This window comes from Eriocheir sinensis, chromosome 35, assembly GCF_024679095.1.
Source record: "Eriocheir sinensis breed Jianghai 21 chromosome 35, ASM2467909v1, whole genome shotgun sequence".
Lineage (NCBI taxonomy): Eukaryota > Metazoa > Arthropoda > Malacostraca > Decapoda > Varunidae > Eriocheir > Eriocheir sinensis.
In genome coordinates, this window is record NC_066543.1 from 16,321,515 (window position 1) to 16,335,845 (window position 14,331).

Here is a 14,331-nt window from a genome sequence, read left to right on the forward strand (position 1 = left end):
TTTTAATTTTTTTTCGGCCTGCTGGTTGACCCTAGCCTGTTCATGGTGCAGGCAAGTGTTTATAGTGGCACCATCTTGTTTGGCTCTTTCTGTCTCCCCGGAACTCATCTTTGCTCCCAGTTTCACTAGAGTCCGGGTTGATTGATGGTCTTCAGGACAGCATGTTGGTAGTTTTAAGCCACTCATTGATGATGGAATATTCTCACCAGTGAGGACCATATTCCTGCAATTGTAAATTTCATGTGCTTGCTTGTGTGTTCATTCATGCATGCACATGTATTTCTCTGTAACTAGGCTGGTATGACCCTGTTAAGTATGTTATTTGAAAGCTCTTGAGTCAGTGATCTTGCAAAAAATAGTAGGGTGACAAAATAATAATAATAATAATTTAAAAATAATGCACCTGTCTGTAGAAGGTGAGAAACATTATGGTCGAACCCTGCTTAGGACACAAAGTCCATTGACAAGTGCTTCTATGTGCTTGTTTTACTATTGTACTTTTTATATTGACAAATTGATGAGCTTTGTTGCAACATTGTAATTGTGTTGTAGATCCTAAAAAGAGAGAATAGTATAAGTATAACCCAAGGGAGTGTGATAAGAAGCTAACTTTGTTCTTATACCTCTGTATATTTTCCAACATTTTCAACCTGTATTCCGTCCAGATTATGGATAGTCTTCAGTGTGAAGGAGTAAGTGCTGATGTCATTGCTGAGCTCAACTCCTCCCTCCTAGCCCTCACAGTACTGTACGAAAAGTTTGCTGAGCCGTGGGCACTGTGGGAGTGTAAATTGGCAATTGTACACTGTGCAGGCCACTCAGAGCCTCAGCTGGTTCAGGTGAGACTAAACTATTTATGTTTTCTTATTGTGTTGATAAATTGTTATGTATTGTTCTTGAATGCACTCATAGATCATTATTGATATAGTCAATATCTCTTGCAGTCAATATGGACCAAGCTGATCGACAGTGAGTTAGAGAAGGCTGGACCTGTGGGAGTGGAGTTAAAGGTTGACAATTTGTCCAGTAAATTAAAATCCTTGGCTCGCCTCTACTCCTCCAACCCCAGCTACTTTCCCCTAGGTCAGTGTATTTGTATTCTCAGTCTTTTGTTGCTATATACATCACATTGGAAATAGTTTTTTCCTTTTTAGTAGCATTGAGACATAGAAATTGGGTATATGGGACTGTAATAATTTTTTTTTTTAAAAAGTATAAGATTGCTTTGAAGGGTGTTGCTTTGTGGAAAAATCTAACTATGCATTGAATGAATAACATAAAGTACTGTATTAAGAAAGGAAAGAAAGTACTGTATTAAGAAAGAAAGAAAATCCAGGATAATATCATTCTGTGATGTGTCATTTTTCTTTATCCCTCCACCCTGCTTCAGAGCACATCATCAAGCATTGCGAGATTCGATCCGTCCAGCTCCAGGCAGACACTTCGTGGGTTGTGACTGCTCTTCAAGGGTGTGGCATACCAGTCAGCAAGCTCATCAATATTTATCACAAGTAGGTCATTAATCACTATCAGCTGTAGGAAATTAGATATCTTGACTCACTTGAAATTTAGTTCATTAATAGTTTTAGTTTTATACAGATTATTAAATTTAGATATACTGTTACTCTGGGCAATAAAAAATGCTTTAAATTTGTGGTAATAGAACATATGCAAGATGTTCCCCCCAAAATAGTAGTCACCTCTTGATTAACACGAGGTTTACGTTCCTGGAGATGTCGTGTTATTTAAAATTGCGTTATTTAAACAATTTCCCCATAAGAAACAATAGTAATAGGGGGTTACGTTCCTGGGCACTGCAAAAATCTGCGCGCAGTTTTTTCACTCAGAAAATGGCAAAAAAGTTACCCCAGCGTGGTATATGCCTAGGGTGCAAATTTTGATTGATCTATATAATGAATAGTGTGATGTAATAGAAAAGAAAAGTGTGAATAAGCAGAAGAGAGGAGAAGGAAACGTGCAGCGATAAAACTATACAGGTCACAAGAAGAAGAAGATGCGCCCACGTGCCGCGGTGTGAACACGAAACACAAACACAAGACACAGCACCGCCACGGTGCACCAGTCACCAGTGTGCCGGGTACCTTGGCGGTGATGGTTAAAGCGGCTATTACTCGGGAACAATATTGGTGGAGCAGGGTGTTTCCTGACATGACTGTTCGGAGATCGTGGGACGGACTTGGGCGGATTAGTCTGGAGCTAGTGTTTCTGCTGTACAGCGGCCCGGTCAGGTGACATTTTCTGTGATATACGTTCAAAAGAGCGGATATCCGTGGATGACTAAAGTGTTTACTGTAAACGCATTTTTGTTTCTCATTATAAAAATAACTTACATAATATGATTGAGAGAAATTAATCAAAATCTATTTTTTCTTGAAAGTAGGTATACGGTCCCTGAAAGTCAAGATCAAGACCAAGATTGCCCATCGAACGTAGCATTCCTGTGTGATTAGTTCTCTCAGTAGCTCGGCGAAAGTTACCGCTTGCACACTGCGCAATGAGTGAATCTACCAACCAACCCTTTTGTTTACCATTTCAAAGTCACAGCTGCTCGGGGTAAGAGCAGTGTACTTCTTCAGCCAACAGTGGAACACTTTGAACACAAAGAAGGACACAAGCAACATATGGTGTCATAGTCATAATTATTGTCAGTAAAGTGGCCACATGTAATACTGAATACACATTAAGTTCAGGGAAAATGTGAAGTTTTTATGTAATACTGAATACACATAAAGTTCAGGGAAAAGATGGAGTTTTTATGTAATACTGAATACACATTAAGTTCAGGGAAAATGTGGAGTTTTTATGTAATACTGAATACACATTAAGTTCAGGGAAAATGTGGAGTTCTTCAGCGCGGTTCCTGCCAGAAGTAGAGTGGGTGCATGTGACGTCATTGATTAAACGCGCATTAAATAAAAAATATCGCGTAGTTAATCGTATCTCCTTAAATATAAACTCGTGTTAAATAAAAAAAAACGTGTTGTTGAAACTCATGTTAATCAAGAGGTGACTGTACAAGCAAATTAGCAATTTAAACATGCCCACATTTTTGTATGATGAAACATGAAAGAATAATGAGATGAGATAATATTAGACATTTATAGAAAATGTAAATGTATCAAATACATCAGAAAAGTTCCAATATATTCACCAAGTGTTACTTGTGAAACAGGTTGTACAGGAGTGGTGAGAGTGTGTGGGAGGTGGAACACTCGCCCCACCACCTCCTGATGGTCTTGGCGCACCTCATCAACATGCTCATTGACACCTGCTCCTCCCTGCAACCACAGCAGAAGTGAGTGGAAGGCATTTTATTTATTTATTTTTTATTTGTTTTTTATTTATTTTTTATTTTTTTATTCAAATTCATGCCAGGCTTGGGGAGGAACTGGGACATTGCCAGCTAGGATGATCAATAGGGTTGATGTTACATAAGAAACAGGATGAGAGTTGTTGGTCTTGCAAAGAGTGAATGAATGAAAGAAAAAACTTTGAAAATACATCCATTGTTCACATAACAGTAATGCAAAGTCAAAGATGCATTTACTCTTAAATAATCCACATGGACCACTATGTAAAATGTATTATTTTTTCTTGTGCATCATCAAGTTTAATCATTAATATATTCATATTTTTATTTATTTATTTATTTATTTTTATTTATTATTATTTTTTTTTTCATTACTTGCAGAGTCATTCCACCCTGCTCCCTTTTATTTTGTTGACCATTTTTTCTGTATTTCTTCACTGTGGCAAGCCTTTACTCACCCTCACAATCCTTTGCTGTGTCTCCTTTAGGCGGGCACTGCGGGAGCAATGTTTGGACTATGTGGCGGAGTACCTGACAGACCTGAGTGCCTCAGCTGACCCCTCAGCCGGCGTCATCCAAGCTCACCTCAAATCTTGTCAGGCCAGGTTGGAGCGACTTGTGTGATAGATTTGCTTGTTTGTATTTGTTTATCAAGATTGTTCCTGATGAAGTATATGAAAGCAGTTGGTGTGTATGTGTGTTTATGTGTCTTGTATAAGTGATCACTGCCATGCATTTAATGCCATAAGGTGTGCTACTTTGTTTGTTTGTGATATGTCTGATTGAATGAGTTCTTGTACCATGAGAATTAGTACTGTGCTGGTGATATAGGAGTTTTTGATTCCTCTTTTTGGAATAAATGTTTTTAATGTAACTTTAAGGAAAGCACATTACATTATATAATTGAAACAAATAATTGATACATTTATATTTTTCCTGTACTTCTTAAGTTTCAGAGGAGAGTTTCCTTTATTAGCAGTATAAGCTTCTCCCAGGCAGCATCAGTGAGTTTAGGTAGCACACTCCCTGTAAAGAAAGGAAAAAATCAAGGTCAAAGTGATGTTAGCCCCTGAAAGCTAAAGGGATTGCTAACATTATAGTTATGGAACAACTACTTCATCATCTGAATCCCTTATGTTACAGAGCAAGGGTTGGGGTCAGAAGAAGCCTTTAGTTAATTCAGACTTATTTACATTTGCATAATAATTCATGTACATGCAAAATAACTTATCCCTTTACTTTTTTCAGGCATGTACATTAGACATTTACTTTGTTTGCATTTATAAATTTATATTGACTTTCCTTCCATTGTACATATAATTTGATTTTCCAATGTTTAATTTTCTTGCATTGTAATATACAATCAAAATTCATTAATATGAATTTCACAAGTTAGAAAATCCAGTAATCCAAATTCATGTGAACAGAAAACCTGAAGGCAGGAAAATACAATCTGATAAACATTTATTTGAAGTTTGGAGCTCAGGATATCACATTACATGGCCAGGGGATTCTGTCCTCTCAGGGGTTGTGTGTCCCTGGCTCCCTGCCCTCGGCTAGCAGATGGCCTAATCCCCAGTCTGGATTGGTTAAGGTGGGGCATGCGACTCCTCCCTGTAAAACCCTAACCCTGCCCGATAAAAGAGAAATGGTAGTGGATGGGGTCAAGATTCTAGTTTCAGCCCCACCCCAGTTTTCCTGTGGTGCCCGAGCATTTAACGGGTTCCCTCCCTCATTGTATTTGCATTGGGTGGGTCTGCCCCCACTAAGCTCATGGAGGAAGCAAGTCTGTAGATCCTGCTTGAAGGTGCTTGATATGGGAAAGCTGCTTACATGGAAACTTGCTCAGAGGGACCCCTGGGATGACCATAATGTGAGTGAAACAACACATCCCTTGCTGCATGCCCCTATTAATTGATATATTGACTGATTGTGTTAAGAAATATGCATTAATATGTATATATATATATATATATATATATATATATATATATATATATATATATATATATATATATATTTTTTTTTTTACGTCGTTGCCTGTTGCGCCGGTAGGCATCTTCCTGGTGGGGCCTGATGGTCAGCCCAAGGCTTCTTCCAGGTGGGGCCTGATGGTCAGCCCAGCCCGTTCTGGCGCAGGCGAGTGTTTATAGTGGCGCCATCTTGCATTGGCTCATGCTGCCCCCCGGAACTCATTCTTGATTCGCTTGGACGGCTTCCTCTAGAGTCCGGGTTGATGGGTGGTCTTCAGGACAGCATGTGGGTAGTTTTAAGCCACTCGGCTGTGACTGAAAAATCCGAGTGGTAGTGTGGGGATTCGAACCCGCGTCGTCCATCACGCGGTGAATGTGAGCCCAGTACACTACCAGTTCGGCCACCGCCTACCCGAATATATATATATATATATATATATATATATATATATATATATATATATATATATATATATATATATATAACACACACACACACACACACTCGACCCTCAATTTAACGGATTTCAGATTTAACGGACCACAAAATCTCAACAGACAAATACCCAGCAACAGACATTGTGTCCGCTGGTGGGTATATTTTTCCGGTGTGACACCGGCTTTAGAAACATCAAAACCGTAAAATAACAATAAACACATATAAAATCCTATTAAAATAAATTAAAAAATAATATTATGTATACTACTACGTATATCATAAAATCATAAAAAAAAAGAAAAATTGTTCCGAGCTTGAAGGGAGGCAGGTATAGAAGCTGACATAATATGTGTTAACATGGTGCAATCTGCTGCTCCTCGGCGGGCCAGAGCAGTAGATTGCACCATGTTAATGTCCATTGCTGCTTTGATTCTGGTGTTTGTTTTGCGCCAAGACGCCTCCCAAACAAGAAAAACATAAACATGTGAATCTAACAGTGATGCAGAAACTTGATTTGATAAAGAAACTAGAAGAGAAAATCAGTGAAGAACAAGGAGGCTTCAGGAAGGGAAGGGGATGTGTGGATCAGATATTTTCCCTCAGGATGATAGAAGAAAAAATAATAGCAAAAGGAAAGAAACTATACGCTGCCTTCATGGATTTGGAAAAAGCTTTAACAGAGTTGATTGGATTGCATTGTGGGATGTTTTAAAAAATTATGGTGTGGGAGGAAAACTGCTTAGTGCAATAAAGTCTTTTTATGAGGATGCATCTGCATGTGTCAAAATTAGTGGAGAAACAAGTAAACATTTTGAGATAAAAGTGGGCTTAAGACAAGGGTGTGTCATGTCACCATGGTTATTCAATATTTATATGGATGGTGTTATTAGAGAAATGAAGGGCAAAGTTGGGGAAGTTGGAGTTAGAATGTTTGATGAGGGAAGGAAGTGGGTACTGAATTTGATATTGTTTGCTGATGACACAGTGCTCATTGCAGAAAATGAAAGTGACCTACAAAATTTGGGCAGTGTTTTTGATTGTGTCTGTAACAGGAGAAAGTTGAAAGTAAATGTCAACAAAAGTAAAGTGATGGTTTGTGAGCAAAGGAGAAGTGAGGTTGTAGATTTTGTATGCCCATATAGAGTGGGAATTGAATGTGAAAAAGAATGCAAAATAATTTTGAATGGTGAGGAAATGGAGGAGGTCAATGAGTTTAAGTACCTAGGATCAGTTATGTGTAAGCATGGTGGTACAGAGGGAGAGATAAGAGAAAGGGCATTGCAAGGAAGAAGGATTGTAGGATCTTTGGGACGAATCATGAATGGCAGAAGTGTGAGCATGGAGGTAAAGAGGGATTTGAGAAATACAATAATAGTACCAACCCTCATACATGCAAGAGAAACGTGGGCCTGGAATGAAAGTCAGAGGTTTAGAGTGCAGGCAGTGGAAATTAGTTATTTGAGGAGTGCTTGTGGTGTGAGTAAAATGGATGGAATGAGTAATGCAAGTGTGTACAAGCATTTTGGAATGTGTCATGGCCTCACAGGGGTGAAAGGAAGAAGTGTGGATTGGTGAAAGAAGTGAAGCGACAGACTTTAAAGTGGTTTGGCCACATGGAGTGGATGGAGGAAAGTAAGATGACCAGAAGGGTGTATGTGAGTGAGGTAGAAGGAGGGAATGCTAGAAGACGACCTCCAGTGAAATGGAGGGATAGGGTGCAAGAGTACGTTGGGGAGAGGGGGGAAAGATCTTTGAGAAACTTTGAGCAGGCAAGGAGGGAGTGTCTGGATAGAGAAAGTTGGAAGCTCTACTGCCGTGGCCATTCTCTGGTGGGAGCTCCTAGGAGCAGGCGTCGATGAAATGATGATGATGAAGAAACTAGAATGTGGATTGAGCGTAGCACACGTGTGTGATGAGTATGGTGTTAAGAAACAAAGTTGCCGATATTCGTAAGAGTAAACAGAAGCTGCAGCAGTATGCCGCGAGTTATTGTGTCGATGTGTCCTCCAGTAAAAGTGGAAAAGTAGCCCCAAGAAAACACATGAAAAGTGGTAAAGATAGTTTTATTTATTTATTTATTTTTTATTTATTTATTTTTTTTTTTTTATACAATGGAGACTCAATACTCGAACTTAATATGTTCCAAATGGCTGTTCGAGTATCAAAAAGTTCGACTACCAATACCTATAAATTAGGTAATTCGTTCTAACCTTAGCAAAACCTTAAGTTTACAAAAATTTCAATTTAAATTATTTTTATAATTTTGATTTGTACTTACCATAAGTGAAGGCTGGTGATGGATAACGTAGAAGAGGAGGGGAGAAGGGTGGGGAGGAGGAGGGAGGTTATTCGTCGGAGGACGAGTCACCGTCTGGTAACTCGTCTCCTGGTGTGATTCCTGTGAACCCACTAGTGGAGGGCTGGGGCTCACTAACACTTGCACTCTCACTAGATTCCTATTTCAACAAGAATCTGTCTAATGTGATCTGCCTTTGCCTTTTTTTCAAAATGTCTCTGAAATGCTGCATCAAATTTTCATCAAACTGGTTTATGTTTCTGTGTACGGCAACAATATCAGGGTGGCACCTCCAAAAAGTTTCCCAACTCTGTCCACTGCTGCAAATATTTCTTGATTTCTGCAGTGGAGACTCTTTCCTTGCTGTTCCCCTCTTCCTCCCCTGAAGACAGCTCCTCAGTTACCTCCTGCAGCTGTTCCTGGCGAAGTTGATGCAGCTCGTCAGTGGTGAGGTCTTCAGAGTGTGCTTGCACCAGCTCCTCCTCATCATCACTGTCCACCTCAATGCCTATGGCCCTCCCCAGAGACACAATGTCCTCCACCACAGCAGACTCCTGGACTGAAGGCTCGACTCCCTCAAAATCCTTGGCTGTCACACAGGTTGGCCACAGATTTTTCCAGGCAGACTGCAAGGACCTCACAGAAACTTGACCCCAGGCTTTATCTTTAAGCCTTAGGCAGTGGAGGATATTAAAGTGATTCTTCCAAAACTCCCTCAGAGTGAGCTCTGTTTCAGAAGTCACCTCAAAGCACCTCTCAAAAAGTGCTTTTGTGTACAGCTTCTTAAAGCTGGCGATGACATTCTGGTCCATGGGTTGGATCAGTGGCGTGGTGTTGGGGGGGAGGAACATCACTTCGATGAATTTATACCCCTTACCCAATTCTTCTTTCACGCCTGGAGGGTGTGCAGGGGCATTGTCCATCAACAGGAGGGCCTTGAGTGGTAGATTCTTCTCTATTAGGTATGTCTTCACTGCAGGTGCAAACACCTCCACAAACCACTCTGTGAAGAACTGCCTGGTTGTCCAGGCTTTCTTGTTTGCCCTCCACATCACACTGAGTTTGCTCTTTTGCACACCGTTCTTCTTGAATGGCCTGGGGTTTTCCGAATGGTACACCGGCAGCGGTTTAATTTTGCAGTCGCCGCTAGCATTGGCGCACAGAAGCAGGGTTAGCCTGTCTTTCGTGGGCTTGTGTCCTGGCAAACACTTCTCTTCCTTTGTTATATAGGTCCTGTTTGGTATTTTTTTCCAAAACAGGCCTGTCTCATCACAATTAAAGACCTGTTGTGGGTTTAAGCACTCCTTATCCACAAAAGCCCGTCATGGCGCAGGCAAGTATTTTATAGTGGTGCCATCTTTTCTTGGCTCATGCTGCTTCCCGGAGCTCGTTTTTTATTCACTTGGACGATTTCCTCTAGAGTCCGGGTTGATGGGTGGTCTTCAGGACAGCATGTGGGTAGTCTTTAGCCACTCGGCAGTGACTAAAAAATCCCAGGTGGTAGCGGCGGATTCGAATCTGCGTGCAGGGCCCGCACGCTAACCACTCAGCCACCGCCTACCCTCAAAGTATTACACTTCTGCATTATAAACAACTGTCGATGTCTTATGTTCAGATTTCTGTATCATTTCTATAGAGTATTCATGCCTCTAGATTCTTTGCATTATTACTATTATTATTATTATTATTATTATTATTATATGAGACGAATCAGGTTGAGAGGGAGGATGCGGACGCTATAAGCTGCGTGTTCAGCAGCCCCCAAACACCTGAAACTATATATTCCTTCCTGTTAAAACAACGTATCTCTGTGAACGTAACTTTTGTTGTTGTATCACAGAAGCCGGGGCGACGAACTCAAGGAGTGTTAGTGTTAAGTGTGTGTGTAATTCACCACGGCCTGATCACGTGTTGGACTCGTAATCGCCAGCAGGTACCCTCCCGACATGAGTAAGTGCTCTTTACCGTCGATCTCTGGGTACTGCCAGGACCTCACACACCACGTACCCCATCCCCCTTGCTCAAGGGGGGCAGTAACCAAGTGTTCCTAGTCAACGGAAAGAATCCGGCCTGAGGGGGCTCGAACCGCCGCCCTGTCAGACCGTGAAGCCTGGCAGCGCAGCGCTGGCGCGTGTGTTGTGCAAATCCCAACTTTCACTAGGCTGAGCTGACGTGGTGACTTGGCTACGAATTTTGTTTCAGTATTACATTTGCTAAGGTGTTTTTCTGCAGCCTGTGGAGATTATTTCCCGAGAGAGAGAGAGAGAGAGAGAGAACTGTTGCTTTTGCTGTTTGATAATACGCGGCGCTGCTGTAAACACAAATAAAAAATACACATGAAAGTTGCCTGAGAGAGAGAGAGAGAGAGAAAACTGTTGCTTTTGCTGTTGGATAATACGCGGCGTTGCTGTAACACAAATAAATTATATACGGATGAAAGTATCCTGAGAGCAAGGCTGGCATTACGGTACGGTACGGTTGAAATATTGATAAAAAGTACGGTACGTAATTACGGTAATATATATATATATATATATATATATATATATATATATATATATATATATATATATATATATATATATAATTTTTTTTTCCCTTAGAGAGAATTATCGTACACCCACAACAAGCATTATGCAGAGAACGTTTGCGATCACCTTTTGCTTTCACCACTCACTTTCGTCGGACATTCCCATAAGGTGGCGTGTCAGTACGAAATAAAGGCTTGGCGCGGTGGTGATCGTACCGTTAAATAAAATAAAAATGCAGTTATATATATATATATATATATATATATATATATATATATATATATATATATATATATATATATATATATATATATATATATATATATATATATATATATATATATATATATATATATATATATATATATATATATATATATATATATATATATATATATATATATATATATATATATATATATATATATATATATATATATATATCGCAGAAAGCTATATTAGCGTTATTACCAGTTACCACCGCCATAATAATCGTAGGACTGCTTTAAAGTGACCTCATCTGTACCACTGCCACCATAACGTCACCCTCATATACAAGCTGCCTAAGCTTTTTTTTTTTTTCGTTATTTTTTTTTTTTGGGGGGGGGGGGGGCATTTCTAGTTTTTCGGCTACATCAGTAATATTTGTCATCACGTGGCGCGCCTTTTGGAATAGTTGTCTGTCATTCTAGGGTGCGAGTGTTGTAATTACCTTAACTCAGTCTATATCACAAAGTTGCTGGTAAAGGAGATAGTTGTGACTTCCCGTAGAGTAGATAAATGACAGGCAGCTTATTTACGAAGGTAACGATAAGGTAAGCCAGCCGTGCTTGGCCGCCAGTTTGCGCGCGTGGTGTAACAGCTGGTCAGTCAGTCAGTCAGTCACTCCGTCAGTCAGTGAGGGCGGCGCGCGTATGGGAGCAGCAGTACGACGCCGGGCTGCGCGGTGTTTGGAGTGCGCGACCTTGAGTGGTGAAGTGAGCTGGGATATAGACTTAACGAAGAAAACGTGGTGGTGGTGTACCGCAACGCCGCCCGCCTACCCACTCCGACGTGTGCTTTGTGTGTGTGTAGTGCGGCTTTGCCCCCAGTAACTTCTGTGACAAAGATTTGACATAGCAAGCATAGGTTTTTGCTATACCATAAAAGTAGCGAAGACGTGGTTTTTAAAGAACGGTGAAGTGGTTTAATAATAGAGTTGATGGAACCTGTTCATCGCCAAATATAATATCACTTATGGCGGTGGTAATGTTGACGTTTAAATTCTGAGCCAATTTTGGGGTTCCCGTACCAGTTTATTTTGTCTTTCGGTGGTGAGGGTATGTACTGCAATTTGTATATATATATATATATATATATATATATATATATATATATATATATATATATATATATATATATATATATATATATATATATATATATATAGCCTATCAGTAACATATATATATATATATATATATATATATATATAGAGATATATATATATCTATATATATATATATCTCTATATATATCTATATATATATATATATATATAATGTGTGATCGCGGTGGCCCGCACTGTAGGCTCGGTTGTTGTGGAACTGGCGCGCCATAACGCCACCAGTGGATCTCCGAGACCCTTCAGCATGATAGCTTACAGGCAGCACTTGAAAGTTAGACAAACCACTTCTCCGTATTGTTGGCAAACTCACGGACTCCCTCAAACATTTCTTGTTTTGACTAGATACAACAACCACACCATTCGCTACACTTGAGTAAATGTTTGGTGTGTTTGTGTGTGTGTGTGTGGCCAGAGAGAGAGAGAGAGAGAGAGAGAGAGAAGGAGGGAGAGAGAGAGAACTTCCTGATTCCGTATTGTGGGGTTCTCAAGTTAGCCTGTTTGGCGTCTTTTTTTCCGAAACCCTTGGTCCCATTCCCCCACCTTATTTTTAGTATAAGGAGACCGTTGTCAGTATACTGCTCGAAATAGCTATACACCACACCACAACAGCACTAGTCACACAACATATATGACTAAAACATGAATCGTTAAACTCGTATTGAATAAATGTTACAAGTCTCGACAATGCTAAGAAAAAATATATCAACAAATTTATAAATATATTTCAAAATATAACAGGCCGAGATAAGTCCTAACCTGCCGTAAGTTGTAGTGTTGTGAAAGAAACCACCAGTCATTCACCAGCCACCGATATAATACGAGGCAGGAGATCCTTGAAGTGGACAAGAAAATAGTTAAATGATAGAAAGCGGATAGTGGCGACGGCTGGACTAACGTTTGCCGGAAAGTAATCAAGTATATATTGGACCTAAACAGAATGGATCATTAATTTTATAACTTTTATGTCAAAAGACTTCACTCAGCCGTTGTTTCCACTTCACGGTCCTCCTAGTGCAGTAGTTCTTAACCTGGGTTCGACTGAACCCCAGGGATTCGACGAGTCAGTCTCAGGGGTTCGGCGAAGACCCTTTCGAAAGACACTGCACTCCTGCAATTGAATTTTAAGCAAATTTTCTTTAATATTTTTATGAATTAAAATGGAATTCATTCTTTGTATTATCAAAAATTAATATACTTTTGAATTCTGAGGCAATTTTTCTTCCATTTGTATGTCTTTTTTCTATACTTGAGGGGTTCGGCTACTGTGCGGAGGTTTTCGTTTGGGTTCGGCGCCTCTGAAAAGGTTAAGAACCACTGTCCTAGTGTGAGGACCACAACACCTCGAGCATACATCATATATATATATATATATATATATATATATATATATATATATATATATATATATATATATATATATATATATATATATAGAGAGAGAGAGAGAGAGAGAGAGAGAGAGAGAGAGAGAGAGAGAGAGATTACGTTATACAATATTGTACTACACGAACATGCACGCCCAAAATTGTGAGGCAATCGGTGTTGAACGGCCTTTTTAGGTGACAGACAGCGGGAGTAGTTGTGAAGCGAGATACTGTGCGACTCGGACAAAGACAAACTCGAGTGTATTGCATGGCAGCGGCGCAGCACTATGGCCCGACACAGGAGGGCAGCACCGGGGAGGCCGCCCCTGACCCATGACCCGCCAGCCTGGGCCACGGGTCACACCAGATCACCACGCACGCAGCCTGCCCACACCTAATTGATCTGACCAGAGGTATGTAACTCTGAGCCGGTTACTTCTCTCTCTCTCTCTCTCTCTCTCTCTCTTGGCGCCGGTCACTAGTGGCGTCCCTCAGGGCGCGGTTCTTGGCCCAGTGCTCTTCATTATTTACATCAACGACGTGGATGTTGGACTCAATAATCGCATTAGTAAATTTGCAGACGACACAAAGATTGGTAACTCGGTTCTCACTGACGAAGACAGGCAAAGCCTCCAAGAGGATTTGCACAAAATTTCAGCTTTTTCGGATAGATGGGAGATGCCCTTTAACGTAGACAAGTGCCAGGTCCTTCAAGTTGGAACAAGAAATAAGGAATTCGATTACGAAATGCGCGGCGTTAAACTCACAAGCGTTCAATGCGTTAAGGACCTGGAGGTCAAAATCGCGTCAAACCTCAAATTCTCACATCAGTGCATCGATGCAGCAAATAAAGCGAACAGAATGTTGGGCTTCATTAAAATAAACTTTTTATTCAAGAATAAAGATGTAATACTTCTGCTCTACAATAGTTTAGTCGGACCCCACTTGGAATATGCGGTACAGTTTTGGTCTCCTCACCATGCAAAGGACATTGCTAAATTAGAAGGTGT

At 40.3% G+C, this 14,331-nt stretch overlaps 3 protein-coding genes across 5 annotated transcripts in view; 2 read left to right on the forward strand and 1 right to left on the reverse strand.

The window, feature by feature from the left end:
- LOC127007505 (nuclear pore complex protein Nup155-like) overlaps positions 1 to 4,247 on the forward strand; it is a 22,435-nt gene extending 18,188 nt beyond the window's left edge. For both annotated transcript variants that reach the window (XM_050878610.1, XM_050878609.1), the window contains exons 23-27: positions 666 to 839; positions 945 to 1,083; positions 1,391 to 1,511; positions 3,194 to 3,316; positions 3,820 to 4,247. In XM_050878610.1, the coding sequence (XP_050734567.1) occupies positions 666 to 839; positions 945 to 1,083; positions 1,391 to 1,511; positions 3,194 to 3,316; positions 3,820 to 3,955 (693 nt within the window). In that variant the 3' untranslated portion in view covers positions 3,956 to 4,247. The remainder of the gene's footprint in view (positions 1 to 665; positions 840 to 944; positions 1,084 to 1,390; positions 1,512 to 3,193; positions 3,317 to 3,819) is intronic.
- Positions 4,212 to 10,267, reverse strand: LOC127007506 (tigger transposable element-derived protein 1-like). Its single transcript, XM_050878611.1, has 2 exons — positions 8,022 to 10,267; positions 4,212 to 4,357 (listed from the first exon to the last, which is right to left on the reverse strand). Exon 1 carries the CDS (start codon positions 9,089 to 9,091, stop codon positions 8,318 to 8,320), a length of 774 nt encoding a protein of 257 aa, XP_050734568.1. The 5' UTR covers positions 9,092 to 10,267; the 3' UTR covers positions 4,212 to 4,357; positions 8,022 to 8,317.
- A 981-nt stretch (positions 10,268 to 11,248) lies between these two features.
- LOC127007507 (uncharacterized) overlaps positions 11,249 to 14,331 on the forward strand; it is a 34,525-nt gene continuing 31,442 nt past the window's right edge. Inside the window, exons 1-2 of one of the 2 annotated variants that reach the window (XM_050878612.1) lie at positions 11,249 to 11,638; positions 13,517 to 13,734. The gene's annotated coding sequence lies outside the window, so the exon portion shown is untranslated. The remainder of the gene's footprint in view (positions 11,639 to 13,516; positions 13,735 to 14,331) is intronic. The other variant, XM_050878615.1, reaches the window with a different exon arrangement.